A 12,546-nucleotide genomic window follows, 5' to 3' on the forward strand; every position below is an offset into this window, starting at 1 on the left:
TCCACCCCAAGGCATATTATGGTGTCATTTGGTGTTAAATTGTAGCGTACTGAATTTACATTTTATCGACCGTATAAAGGGGGTGATTCAACACTAAATCGCCAAGATCAATATTCTTCACTTAATTTACTTCATTTGGAGCGTGACTGGGGTGGGCATGCAATAAAAACAAAAGATTTTAAAAGAACAATCCAGCCCCACTAGTGAGAAGGTTGAGCAGTGGACCTTGCCTATTTCAATGGTGTGTCTGTACCTTCTCTTGTCAATGAAAATGAAAATGAAAATACACCCCACTTCATAAACTAAGGATATCAAGGCACAGTTTACAACAGCCTTGATACACCTGAATGAATGATACCATTTCACATTATATTGGGAGAAAATTACATGTTAACAAGTTCATGATATATCTATGTTTTATTCTGCTGTTGTAAATAGCAAACTTCTTGCAACTTGTCCCCTCTATACAAAGAAAATGCTTTTGTTGTGGAGGTGAAGAATTGACAACAAGCTAAAACTATCTCCAAAGAGCTATATCTACTGACAAGGTAATGCTTCACGATTCTCACAACATTTGTTGGGCCGCCGTTCTTGAAGCTGCATGGCTGGTATTCCATCATTTACCATCAAATTGGGTTTGTAAAGGTTATATTAAAAGGAACGCGCCACCCTTTTTTCATATTAAACTACGTCATTCCCTTAACTAATATGAGTTGATGCATACCTATGTATCAACTTGTCTTAGTTAAGGGAATAACGAAGTGTAATATGAAAAAAGGGTACAGTGTTCCTTGAAGATGAAAATCTCACATAGTGTACCTTTAATATTACAGGGCATTTGTAATACAAGTGCACGCCTGAAATGGTGCAAGTACTCCCTCACAAAAAATGCTGTTACTTTGAAAAGGGCTCCACACAGGGAGAATATATGGTGAACACTTGACCAGGACAACTGAGCAGCAACACAGCCAGTACAGCTGAGCGAACAGCTGACATAGCTCACTAATAGTAGACAGGCACATGCGTGAGAGTCACAACACACACACGCACACACACACACACACACACACACACACAGTCACAGACATGCCAAATGAATGAGTTCAACATTGGCATGGGTCTCTCAGAGGCAACCCTGAATTAATCAGACATTCCATTGTTTGACTGACTAGCGGGCTAAAGCCAGGAAGAGAGACAGACACAGACACTCGGAGAGGCAAAAACAGAGAGGGAGGGTGTAGATAAAAAGATCTATAAAAGAAAAACAGATCTGGAAAGAGACAGATAGAGAGATCAAGAAGACAGCAGCAGAGAGAAAAAAAACAAGAACAAAACAGAAAGAGGAGACCAAAAGATAAACTGAACAATAGCAATAAAAGAAAACAGACGGTAGAGACAGGCGGAGCAGAAGAGCGCATGGGGGGTGGTGGTGGGGGGTGGGGGGTGGGGGGAGCAGGGCCAGGAGCAGGCCTTACCTGACATGGGGTGCAGGTTGTTGAGTGCATTCCCAGAGGAGGCAGACTGCTGCAGGAGCTGCAAATAAAGCTAGACATTACACCAAAACAGAGAACACAGAGGTCAGAACTGCTGCCAGGATTGTGATAACTGGAAAGAAAGAGAGAAAGAAAGAAAGAAAGAAAGAAAGAAAGAAAGAAAGAAAGAGACAGAAGAGGAACATAAAGAGACAGATAGAGAGAAAAAGACAAGAGAGAAAGATTGAGAGAGAGAGAGAGAAAGAAAGAAAGAAAGAAAGAAAGAAAGAAAGACAGAGAGCAGGAGAGAGGGAGGGAAATAGAGGGAGGGAGAAAAAGGGAGACAAAGTTGGAACAGAGGAAGAATCACACACAGAACTAAAGAGGGTGGAGGAAAAAAGACACTCAGTGAGAATTATGTAAGGAAAACAAGATGGTGGAGTAAGTGGAGCCTCGTTGTGGTGAGTTTTTATTGGTGTTGGAGAGCACTCGGGGTGGCGAGTATGAGAGCTACTCAAGAGAGGTGGACTGTGAGGGAAAGTGAAAGACTCAAAGAAAAGAACAGTTTCCACAGCACACCCATGGAGCAGCACTAACAACACTTTAAACCGGGCCCAGCATCAAGGCTGCACGTTGACAGCTCCTCACTGGCTGCAGAGAGCCGTCACTCACATCGGCACCAGAACGAGCCAATCAGAAAGCATCTCAGAAGGTAGATTTTGCTTATTTTTGTATTTTTGTTGATGTGAGAGAGCTTGGATGGGGCAGCAGAGATATGGAAGCCCTCATGCATAAAACACTTCAAAAACACAGCAAAGTGAGTAACGCTGCACAACACACAGAGAGAGAGACACACACACACACACGCGCACACACACAGGCCAGAGGGGAGGAGGGGGCAGTGGGTATCAATCATATGGGCTTCGGTAGTTTGACTGTGTGTAGCATCAAATGATCGATGTCAAGACAAACAGTCCCTTCTGTTGCAAACATGCTTAGATCCTGATCCTATCACTGACCCTTTGAACTGGCCACAAACACATGCGACTCAGATGACAAACAATTGTAACCCTGTCAACTGTCAAAGACCACTTGCCCAAAAGCAAACAAATACAGTCGGTATTATATTACACATGCAGGAACCAAGCACACTATTTTCTCATTATGGCATTTCAGCGGTCCGAGATCAAACCCTATGTGCCAGGCTAACACATCCCGACCGTGCATATCAGGCAAGCGCTCACAAACTATCCTCACATGCTTATGTTAGCAGCCAGGAGCCAACTGGCAAATGGGAGAAAAAAATAACTGAAGTAGGTTACTGGCCATGTGCTTTTTTGTGTGCCTTTTTCATGAAGCAGAAAACACTGCATCTGAGCCACCATGATCCAGTTTTACACCACTGATGGGTCTCACCAGAGGGACACCGTGCACTAGCACTGGCACCTAATGTCCTACTAAAGGAACCGATTTCAGATGCCATGCTACGCAAACCGTGATGCATAAGCGAGGAGGAAACATTCTAATGCCTGGCAAAGATTCCTGTTCAGGGCCTAATGCCATTTCAAATAGGTCACTTTGACTGCTAAACATCAGTAAAGAAAAAAACAAGATGCTATGCTGTTATTATTATTTATTTATTGATTGATTTATTGATAGATGGACAGACATCAGTCTGCAAAATATGATGTACGCATCAGGAAGCGGTCAACTACCTTTTCATGGAGTGAAGTTAGTTAATTGCTAAGAATTTTATGACTGAACAATTGTACAGTAAGTGGGAGTGGAGAGTCTACTTCAAGGTAATCAGGCCTTAGACTCAAGATGGTGTCTATGAGTAATGCTGAGTGTGTGATGTGTGATGGGGGGGGGGGGGGTGTATTACTTACAGCGAGGTGCATCTGGCCTGGTGTGCGGGTGAGCGATTGAACGGGGCAGGGTGAGGGGAACTTACTGCGAGGTACTGGGGTCCCAGCGAGTTGAGTCCAGCCAGGTTGCCCCACATGGAGGCGGCATTGAGCTGCTGCATCTGTTGCTGGAGCTGCTGCGCCATGCGCTTCTGCTCCTTATCCTTCTGCGTGTCGGCAAACTTCACCACGATCGGGGAGGAGCAGCCCTGCACAAGCACAATGCTTATGTAAACACACGGAATACCATCTGACCAGCTCTCACGCACGCACTCACTCACACACACACACACACACACACTGGCACTTTTGCAGGACTTCATAAAACATACTTGTTATGCAAGCAGACATATCGGGTACAGACAGAAAGAACAAAAGAGAGAGAAAAATAAAAAGACAGAATGATGAAAGGCATAAAAGGACAGAAAACAAAAACCTATAAAAAAATACCAACTGGAGCTAGAAGCTAGTGATCGTGAGAGAGTGAGAGGGTCTTTACCTCCATGGTTTGGGACTGGTGCATGGATTTGATGGCCGACTGGGCCATCTGTCTTGCCGTGAAGGTGACGAAGGCACAGCCTGCAACAGGTGAGCAATGTGTCAGTGTGTGTGTGTGGAGACAGCACAATACAGCCTCTACATTATATTCCCCTCACACCCCTCGCAATGTTATATTTACTAAAAACAGTACAGTGGAAAAGTACGGACACAACCAGGGGCAGAATAATGACTAGACACTGCCGACATACACACACAAATTACAGGAATTCATAATTCCCCACCGTGCATTGCATTTGCTACTGGCAATAATGCATATGTGGTCAGATACATGTAGAGGACAGCTGACATTATGTGAGCATTAGAATGCATAATGAAGTGTGGCCGCATTAGTAGGCTGTGTGTGTGTGTGTGTTTGTGTGTAGAGGGGGCGCAGTACCGCGGCTCAAGCCGTCAGGTCCTCGCAGTATCCGACACTCTTCGATCTGTCCGTAGGGCGAGAACATGAGCCGGATGTCGTTTTCGTTGCACTTCTTTGAGATCATGCCGATGAACAGCTTCCTGTCCTCTACGGCTGGAGAGACATGGGCGCAGAGGGCAGAAGAACTCAGACCATGCTTGCAGCATTACAATGAACACAAATAATAAAACATTCAGCTGCAAAATGCAGGCTCATCACAAAGAGTGGTGGTTGCCCTCTGCAGAAAGCTGTGCCTTTTACACACAATATAAAAACTCCAGAAGCTACAAGAAATCATAATACAAAGCCGTCAAAAGGTCCTGCTGTGACTGATTAAATGTCCAACTGATGGAGCATTTGTGAACCACGCTGTATGCAAAAGGAATCCACTTTGTGTCCAAAATAATAATTTTGTGTTTAAACACTCCAAGTCATGACTATTATGCTAATGCTTTGTAGAACAGACAAATCAATGAATTACAGACTGCGTATCAGTTTCCAATCACTGAGGGTAAGAGAGCTAACTGCAGCCTCTGTGCCGACCGCCCACCTTACTTCCCCAGCGCTCTGGTCCTTCCTGCTCCACCCTCTAATCTGATCTCATCTGCTAGCATCGCGGAGCACCAAGAGGGCAGTCTGTGTCTGTCTCTCTGTCTTTCTCTCTCTCTGTGTGTGTGTGTGTGTGTGTGTGTGTGTGTGTGTGTGTGTGTGTGTGTGTGTGTGTGTGTGTGGGGTTCCCCCTGAGGGGCTTTTGCAGACTTCCATTCCACTCACCGTTGTTCTTCTCACTGTCAGCGGGCTTCATCTGGATGGGGTGATGCATCTGGGAGGAGAGGGAGAACGGAGAAGGAGGGAGGGCAGAAACCGACAGTGTGAGTGAGTGGGGGTTTGAGGGAAGAAAGGAGAGAGAGAGAGAGAGAGAGAGAGAGAGAGAGAGAGAGACATAGACATAGAATAAGAGTGAAAGAGAAGGGGAAACAGTGGGTAGGAGGGAGTGAAGGAGCAAGCAAACCAGAGTGAGACAGACAGAGCAAGAGGGAGCGTATGGTAATGGAGGAGAAGGTGTGATAATGAGAACATGACAGGAAAGCAATGGGGAGACAGGAAGAGAAAGAGAAGGAGTAAGAGGGGAGGCGAGGGGGTGGAGAGAACAGCTAGAGGAGAAGTCAAACGTGCTGCTCTTAGGGTCTCAAAGGACCTCACGACTGCACCCTGACACCGGTTGATTATCAACCTGTCAGATGATTCAATCTTTCCCTTAGATCTTGAAAATGGGACAGAAGGGGTGTGTGTGTGTGTGTGTGTGTGTGTGTCTACGCATGTGGGAGTGCATGTGTGTGTGTATGTGTGTGTGTATCTCTCACTATGCATGTGGGAGTGCATGTGTGTGTCTCTCACTATGCATGTGGGAGTGCATGTGTGTGCATGAGCATGCATGCCAGCTAGAGTGTGAGAATATGCATGAGAGAATGAGTGGACGTGTGTGTTTAGATGTAGAAATGTGAATGTGCCATGAAGAAATGAAATGTGCATTACCCCTGGGAGTATCTTCATGTTGTGAAGGGCGTTCTGTGCTTCTAATGCAGCTTTGCGTGTGTAGTATGTGATGAAACAACATCCTGCAAGTGGACAGGTAGAACAATTACGTTACAGGGTAGATGATGTTTGGAATAACAACACTTTTAGAACCATTTAAAAAAAGTTTTTACATTTGACGTGACCGCTATGATTATGAGAGGATGAAAGATTACACATAACTTAAGTTACATACTGAAGTTATTCATAAACAAGTAAGCTTAATATTGGACAGGACTGCACTTGCTTTAGTCAGAAACTATCCACTTACTTGAAATCTGCATTTTAACTGTCAAAAAAATGATAGGGACAAAACTTCCTTCCAAAATCTTATTTTAAATCCCTCAGTCCTAATGTGTCTACTGATGATCTCCTAATAATCTAGTGACAGCCAGGTATCGAGTGTCAATGTGGCTGCGGTTCCATCCTGACCTTTGCTCTGCGGGGGGTTTTGGCTGCGGTCGCGAAGCACGTTGATCTCGTAGACTGCGCCGTACGGCTCGAAAAGCTCCCGCAGCTGGTCCTCTGACCAGGAGCGCGGGATCTGCCCCACAAACATCTTTATGGCGTCGATGTCCGGCTGGTCCGGATGGTCCAGGGTCCCGTTCATCTTCTTCGATCTGGACACACAAAAAAAAGGCCACACTCTCAGTCACTGCTTCTGAAGGAAATCTTCAAGCAGAGGACACACATATACATCCTTCTATTCCCTTCTATGTTGGTTTATTTGATTGTCGAAACAAGAGCATGAACACAAACACGCAGAGGCCTGTGAGAAAAGTAAACAAATAGTGTAGGGTAGAGAATAGAGTAAACAAATCAAAGTGATGCTTGTATGCAGAAAGGGGAACCTAAGAGCACATTTTCAGGAGGCAATGCAGACATTAATTCAAGGGATGATGGATGGAAAGCATTACAAGCCTATGGAAGTACTCCTGCTCTTCCCAGGAAACATAATAGCCCTCAGCTCATCCTCCAGGCAGCAAACAGTACATCATGACGACACACTCATTAGTCTGTAAGCAAATATACTGGAGGCCGCATATCTCCCTACAGAGGCTTCCGAGGCCTGTCGTTATGAAGATCCCTTTAAAAACCACAGACAGACTTCCAGGCACCCCAAGGCTCCAGCTTTATATATATATATAAAAAAAAAACACAAACCAACTGACGGATGAAGCGTCCCAAGTGGCCTACTCAGTAACCCACCAACACATCCCGTCCAGAAGGAAGGGTTTCTCTGTGGAGGCCGCAGGGACTGGCTCAGTTCCTCGCTAAGGGACCCAGCGACCATGACACGAGCAAAGACATATCTCTGGAGCTCTAAGAGGCTAACGGCTAGCGGCAGGGGATCTCTAATAGAAGAGGACTGACTGAGTGCTTCTGTCTGTACACTACTGCCTGTGGTCAAACTCCTCCTCCTCAATCCAGGCACTGAGTTAGACAGTAAGATGTGAGTGTGTTAAATCGGGCAAGAGAAGAAATGAGGACAATGGGGGTGGAGGGGAGTTTGCAGCGAACAGAATTCTGAGATAATCATGATGATGATGAGGAGGAGGGAAAGGCAAATACAAAGGGAAAATTCCAAACAAGCAAAATGACCACACAGGGACACTTTCAACAAATTCATATCTCCCACATACCATAATCCACATCCTAAGCCTGGGCCCACTTGGGCCCCCAGTCAACACTTGGTTTCATCCAGAGGGTCCAAACCCTGGAGCAGGGTCCCTGAGCCTGATCACTTGGCTTGATCAAGAAACTCGACAGGGCCACAGTGTGACACACACACACACACCTCCCACAAAGAGCTCCAGAAGTGCGAGACACGGCTCTGATATCACAGGTCTACTTCACTGACTCACACCTACGGAAAGGTACTTAGACAGTCACATAAAAGAAACTAGCACTGTGCAGAGCACTTACGAGCTCGTCTCACTGGAGGAGCTCAATACAGAAAGGGGAGACACCGCGAAAAACAAAGACAACAGCCATAGAGATGGGTCGGTAAATGCAGAGAAAATGTGTGTGAAATTAGCACCCCCCCCCACCCCCACCCCCTCCTTTTTTGCTGCTAAGCACTGAATGTCTAATCAGCGGAAGCTGCTCCTGTGCCATAGTACTATAAGGAGCCTTTATAACCATTCAGTGCAGTGTGGGTTTACACCATGCCACACAGTCATGGAAAGTGCTTGCAGCAGTTCGCTCTAGTCCTCCTGCGACAGACAATGCCTCCGTCACTTGATACTTTGAATGATCGCTGTGCCTGAAAAGCGAAACCAAATGATTTGGCCATTAAATCCCAAACTATCAATAGTCACTTCTAGAACCTCGAGGGGTGCTGCTCCCCATTTGAACTGTACAAAGGACCTGCTGTATTTTCTTTCAATTCTCTCAGAGCCAAACACTGGAGACGAGCCAGCTCATGATAATGTTTCCATGGAGCTAGAGCTGCTGCCCTCTTGGTTAGAGCATATACAAGAACACAAAACAATTGAAAGAGAAAGACAAAAATATGAGTGAAAAGTCCTTAGAAAGATGAAATGAGCAGAAACGAATCGATGATCAATAAATAAACTAAACAGGAGCAAGTGTGCGGACATTCTGTTTGTTTCATTAGTCTACGTTTTGTTGTCCAGAACCTTTACTTTTTGGACGTGCGCATCGCTACCTTTTTGCGGAAACGAATGGATGAAATGTTTCACTATCTAGTCTGAAGTGATAAAGTTTGTGACACTTAATGTGTGGCAATGCATCGTGAGAATAAATCCATTAGCCAATGCGATCAGTTTCTCTCACTCTGACACATCACATCTGCACAACACAGAGATAACACAAAAAATATAGACATCTATCTTCTCAAGACTGAAACTGAAACTACTAAGTGGTCAGTGTTCAGCTTCACTCAGATGATTCTGCCAGAGTGCATGTTGCACTAGCAGTTTGTGGCAGAGAGGCATGTCGGTGGCATGTAATTCTCAACTAGCTGAATCACATGACTGGGGCACACCGTGGCACGAGGTTGAGACCTGGCTGTAAACACAAACTGCTGGTACACACCAGCAGTGTCCATAACTGGTGTCAGGAGTCAGGAAATCTCGTGTCAATAATGTGTATTTCAACAATAGGAGAAATAAAATAAATGATTATGCACGATATTGAAGGGGGGGGGGGGCAGTCATAACAGTGCTTCAAGTCAGCAGGCTGAATGCCATGACAGAGAGAACCTGCGACATGGCTGGCTAAGAAACTACAAGTTTGAGAAGTCCCAGCCATCAATAAGAATTTTCAGCATTACAATGGCTGACTGAATCGCTTTGGTCTAGTGCAGTCTGCCGTCAAGACGGTTGACGTGGAATGTTCCAGTTTCCTTGAAATGAAACCCACCTGACTCACCCAAAGTACTTTCCGGGTATACATACTTTTTCACTTCAACAACGGCCTGTGTAACATCCCAATCTCCCACCAGGCGCTACAAGCACGGCTTGAAAAACTAGGAACCAGACAAGCCGCCTGAAACCAATGATCTACTTTACCTCAACAATCTCTGCTGCGAGAAGTCTTTGGATTCAAACAGACTAAAAAAACCTTCAGTTCATCTGTATTGGCTGTCCGATGCTAACAAAAAGCTTCTCAGGTACAGGTCATGGTGCTTACCACTGGGAGATTTCTTTTTTTTACGACTGAGGCTAAAAGCGTACAGAATCCATCTCAGTTTGTTTAGCAAGACAAGTGAGTGAGAGCTCTCTGCTCCACTGTGTTTTGTACCCTCTCTTGTATACGCGCTCAAGTCTCAAATAATAATAATAAAACAAATTGTAGCATCCTTGGGAACAACAATGACCACCAGCTGCATAATGATGCAAAAAAAAAAGTGTCAACCTCTCAATTAAGTGCAGGCCCCAAGGGTGAGTCTTCCATTTTAACAAACCCTCCATCTGTCATGAGACAACAAGTAAACCCCGCACACAAACCTTGGCTGTCTAGTTTGTGATAGTTTAGGAGGACTGTGCCTTTATATTTCTGTATAACCCCTTTGATATTCCTGAAATGATTTTTGTCCTAAATATACAAGTGTGCCTTCATAAGTACTCCTCTGCGGTCGTCGGGCCTGTGAGCGGCGTGAACTTGAGCTGACCCCCCCTGACCCGCCACGTCAGGCCATTTCCCATGATCGCACCCTCCAGCGAGGGTTAATCTCTCAGGAAACGCACACGTCTGAAAACATCAGCGCTCGCCCATCAACTTCTCTCTCTCTCTCTCTCCGGCCCACAAGGGGTCCACGAGAGAAAGCCAGACTGCAAGCTGCCAACAGTGTCATCCTCAACACACTGAACCAAAGCCTGTCTATTTCAAGAGCAATAGGGCAAAAAATAACTACAGCAGCATTACATTCTCCAACTTAGTCGTCAGACAAAAAAATAATTATCAGAAAATGTTCATAGGAAAAAAGTCAGGCAGACAGTCATTTGAGCTTGGATTCTGAAGGCTACTGCAAGATATTCAATACAAGTTCACCATCCAAAAAATTATCCCCATAATTTACTGTAGCTTGTGCGGTATATCACAAAAAGGTTAGAGCTCTGTATACAAATTTCACTCACAATTTTGAATGGCCTGTGAGGTGCCCAAATAGATCTGTACAGTCTGATGCTATATCTCTACTAACACATATTAGTTCTGAAGGAAAACCACAGAAATAAATGGGAGAAAATAAAGCAGCAATGGTACTCACACTGGACTCGAATTCAACGTACAATGATCCACCATCATCTCAGGCAGAAAGTCAAGCTTAAAAGAGGACATTTTCAGGAGCGTCCTTTCTTCACCACACACCACGGAGAAAAAAAAGTCTGTTCAGACTCCACTACGATAGTCACACTTGTCCAGGAAAGTGCACGCACACACACACAAACACACACACAGACAGACACGCAGTTTGTGTAGTAATCACACTTTGCTCCGTAACAGCACTCTGCCACAGCAGTCAGCTCCGTCGCTTGCAGGCCACTGTCACCTTCCCTGTTGGGGTCACCGCCTGTGGGGCGCTACGCAGGAGAGGCTGGGCTTGCTGGCCGTGTGGATGCCTCATCGAGGCCAGGTCAGGAGAAAGGATAAACACGCCCGGGAAAAAAAAAACAAGCCAAAACAAACAAAAACGCACCTGGAAAAAAAAAAAAGCTTCCGTGCTGCGGGAGAAAAAAAAAACAAAAAACCCGGAAAAACACCTAGGAGTTTTTATTTTTAAAAAAAGACCAGAGTTTAGAGAGGAGAGAGACTATGGCGTAAAAAAGCTGGCACTGTGGTGGAACACAACACACGTACACACACATTAAAAAAAGGCCCTTCACAGTGACAGCAAAGCGGCATACACCCTGGGTGTGGATTAGGCTGGGAGCGAGTCAGGCCACTAAATGCAGTGGCCCCGGGCCCCACAAAAGAAAGTGCTGATGGCCAGGGGCTTTTTTTGTGTGCGTTTCTCCTAACCCAGCAGAACGCGCTGCCGCGTCAGATAAACGCCGTGTCAGATCCATGCTGATAAGAGTCGCTGACGGGACGCGGTGAATGGACCAGGGGCGCGGGCTGCTAATCCCTGCCTCCATACACACCCAACACCCCCCCCCTCCCCTCTCTCCGGTCCCTCTCAACAACCCTCACTCAATAAAGCACCCACAACACCCCCACCTCCTGACAAAATCAGGTTCCGGCGCAGAGCCCGGTTCACACTGTTGTTCTGGGGAGAGCGAAGCGGTGGGGGGGGTGCAGGGTGCTGTGAGTCGGGTAGGATAGGGTGGGGTGGGAGTGGCCTGCGGAAGTCATGTGCCCCATGTGTTTTTTTGCCCGAGAGAAAATAAAAGCACCACAAGATAAACACAAACAGCTAACGGGTCGACCTTTGCGACGAACCTGCCCCTCTGGAGTTACATCAGCATGTCACGACTCACAACTAGCATGTGTCAACTGGCATCGCAACTAGTACAGATCAAAATAGCATCAATATTCACATGTCTGGCATTTACAAAGTCACTCTCATACATGCCAAAGCTCTTCTGGGCGGAAAGGAACACAGACGCAAGCCTGTAGACGGTCGTCTGTAAACTACAAAATGTGTAAATGATGGCAGGTTTGAGCCATGCTCTTTTCAGAGTAATACACTACAACACCCTCTCATCTTCATGGTCGCCAGCATGATATGTGTAAATGATTGACATCAAAATTCATATTTATAGCATTGTTAAAACACTGTCTAAAATAATATGTAAATGTTAAAGCTGTCTATAATATTTATTAAAGATTTACAGCTTTGGACAATGTCTACTATGAAATGGTTACGATGATATGATGAGAACACAACAGATTCTTCACATGACTACACACAACATTATTTTCCATTTAATCTTAACTTTAATCACTCAAAAAATGTACCATCTTCATCCATGTTTGTGATAGAGGTTAGTTTTGACTCCCTTTTAACTTAAGCTGAGGTTTCACAAAATACATGTACAAAAACAAAAGGGAAAGAAAGGCATAAAAGTTAAGCATGACATTTCAGCTGACACAGAATTGGATTTGAATACTTTGAAAAAAGTAATACCACCTCACCAATACCACCACCTTTAACAGAAGATCCCAA

At 45.3% G+C, this 12,546-nt stretch overlaps 1 protein-coding gene across 10 annotated transcripts in view; it reads right to left on the bottom strand.

The window, feature by feature from the left end:
- Positions 1-12,546, bottom strand: part of celf1 (cugbp, Elav-like family member 1) — a 35,651-nt gene that overhangs the window by 10,876 nt on the left and 12,229 nt on the right. For 6 of the 10 annotated variants that reach the window (XM_062549048.1, XM_062549050.1, XM_062549049.1 and 3 more), the window contains 7 exons: positions 6,345-6,532; positions 5,874-5,956; positions 5,112-5,160; positions 4,317-4,451; positions 3,879-3,958; positions 3,427-3,588; positions 1,476-1,545 (listed from right to left, as the gene is read on the bottom strand). In XM_062549048.1, the coding sequence (XP_062405032.1) occupies positions 1,476-1,545; positions 3,427-3,588; positions 3,879-3,958; positions 4,317-4,451; positions 5,112-5,160; positions 5,874-5,956; positions 6,345-6,522 (757 nt within the window). In that variant the 5' untranslated portion in view covers positions 6,523-6,532. The remainder of the gene's footprint in view (positions 1-1,475; positions 1,546-3,426; positions 3,589-3,878; positions 3,959-4,316; positions 4,452-5,111; positions 5,161-5,873; positions 5,957-6,344; positions 6,533-12,546) is intronic. The other 4 variants (XM_062549052.1, XM_062549051.1, XM_062549047.1 and 1 more) reach the window with 1 other exon arrangement.

This window comes from Sardina pilchardus, chromosome 11 (genome assembly GCF_963854185.1).
Source record: "Sardina pilchardus chromosome 11, fSarPil1.1, whole genome shotgun sequence".
Taxonomy (NCBI): Eukaryota; Metazoa; Chordata; class Actinopteri; order Clupeiformes; family Clupeidae; genus Sardina; species Sardina pilchardus.